Consider the following 1,645-nt stretch of genomic DNA (forward strand, 5'->3'; position numbering starts at 1 on the left):
CCCTTTTGAACTTCTACCCCTTTCTAATGGAGTGTGCATTGAAAAATCAGCTATGGAGAGAGGAACCACAAACTTGGACAGTAGTTCTAATGCTCTAAAGCTGTGCAAAACTGGGAAGGAACCAACTTTCCTCACCTTTCTGACTCTCTTAGGTGGTGGGCCTGAGTCTCTAATGAAGGTGATTCTCCCAACCTTGAAGTCACGGTTGGGGATGCCTCTGGAAAAGAAGCATCATCATATCATGAAAGAAGGCATTTGATACCTGCCCTCCAGCAGAACCCCAAAAGAAACCCCAAACCTCCTCTCAGACCCTGATCCTTCACTTGATGACAACTGAAGGAAATGGACATACCTTTGAATGTGTCCTGGCGATGGGCTTGGCTCAACACCCTCCTGCTTGCCATCCAGTCTGTACCCGGGACCAGAGAAGGCCTGTGGAGACATGAGGAGTTTTGGCTGAACCAGAGCTTGTGTTTGAAAGCACCCTGCCCAGGGGTGCCATGTTCTGTAAACCTTTCTATGGCTTTTATTCAGGTCTCTGATTCAGCATGTTAATTGTTAGTAGCTGTAAGGAGCTGGTGAGCACTGGGTGTGGGCATGGTTCAGACTTTTGTCTCTAGGCTGCCCTTTCAGACCCCTCCTGGTTCTAGGCACCACAAACGGTTCTAGGCACCACAAAACATCTGCAGTACTTGCCAGCTAAGTAAGGAACACCTCTGAGGTATTAGCACTTTGTAGTTATTTGGAACAACTTTCCCTCACTGTCTTACAACATTCCAAAAATGACGGAAGAAGGGGACTTACACGAAATCCTGCAGCACTCCCATACCCCCTGTGGCCTGGTTTAACATCCTGAGAGGGAAAAAAACATACATTGTGTTTGTAAGGTGGTACGCAGAACACATGAAAAGAGTTCTACGTATTTCTGACCAAACAAAAGGAGAATAATCAGCAGTTGGGAAGCAACTACCTTCTCAGCAGCAGCAGCAAAAGCATCTGGAAAGTGAAGGTCAGTCTTAAGAAATTGTTTCAGGAAAAAAAGTCCTGTGCCTGGGTCTGGCCGTTCCCAGGAACAGCTACACACTGGGTGCAGAACTGGTTGAGAGTAACCCTGAAGAAGATTTGGGGTTGTTGATTGATGAGATGCTCAACATGAGCCAGCAGCGTGCCCACGCAACCCAGAAGGCCCACCGTGTCCTGGGATGCATCAGGAGGGGTGTGGCCAGCAGATCAAGAGAAGTGGTTCTCTCCCTTAACTTTGCTTTTGTCAGACCCCATGTGCATCCCCTTCTGGTGTTCCCACCATAAAAGGGACGAGTCCGGAGGAGGGCCACAAAGATGGTGCAGGGGCTAGAGCATCTCTGCTCTGAGGATAGGCTGAGGGCACTGGGATTGTTCAACCTGGAGAAGAGAAGACTCTGGGGGTCCTAAAGAACTGCCTTTCAGTACCTGATGGGAACCTGCAGGAAGGCTGGAGAGGGACTTTTCACAAGAGTGTCCAACGAAAGGACAAGGGGAAATGGTCTTCAACTGAAAGTTAAAAAATCTAGTCTAGGTTTAGACTAGATCTTAGGAAGAAGTTCTTCAGTAAAAGGGTGGCCAGTCTCTGGACTAGATTGCCCAGAGAGGTTGCGTATGCCACCTC

At 48.4% G+C, this 1,645-nt stretch overlaps 1 protein-coding gene across 1 annotated transcript in view; it reads right to left on the reverse strand.

Moving 5' to 3' along the window:
• Positions 1–135: 135 nt before the first annotated feature.
• LOC103771800 (ubiquitin fusion degradation protein 1 homolog) overlaps positions 136–1,645 on the reverse strand; it is a gene marked incomplete at its 3' end in the record, with an annotated part of 5,392 nt that continues 3,882 nt past the window's right edge. Inside the window, 3 exon segments of the mRNA XM_008939112.1 lie at positions 136–217; positions 353–432; positions 805–852. Of these exon segments, the coding sequence (XP_008937360.1) occupies positions 136–217; positions 353–432; positions 805–852 (210 nt within the window).

This window comes from Merops nubicus, unplaced genomic scaffold (genome assembly GCF_000691845.1).
Source record: "Merops nubicus isolate BGI_N331 unplaced genomic scaffold, ASM69184v1 scaffold6464, whole genome shotgun sequence".
NCBI lineage: Eukaryota > Metazoa > Chordata > Aves > Coraciiformes > Meropidae > Merops > Merops nubicus.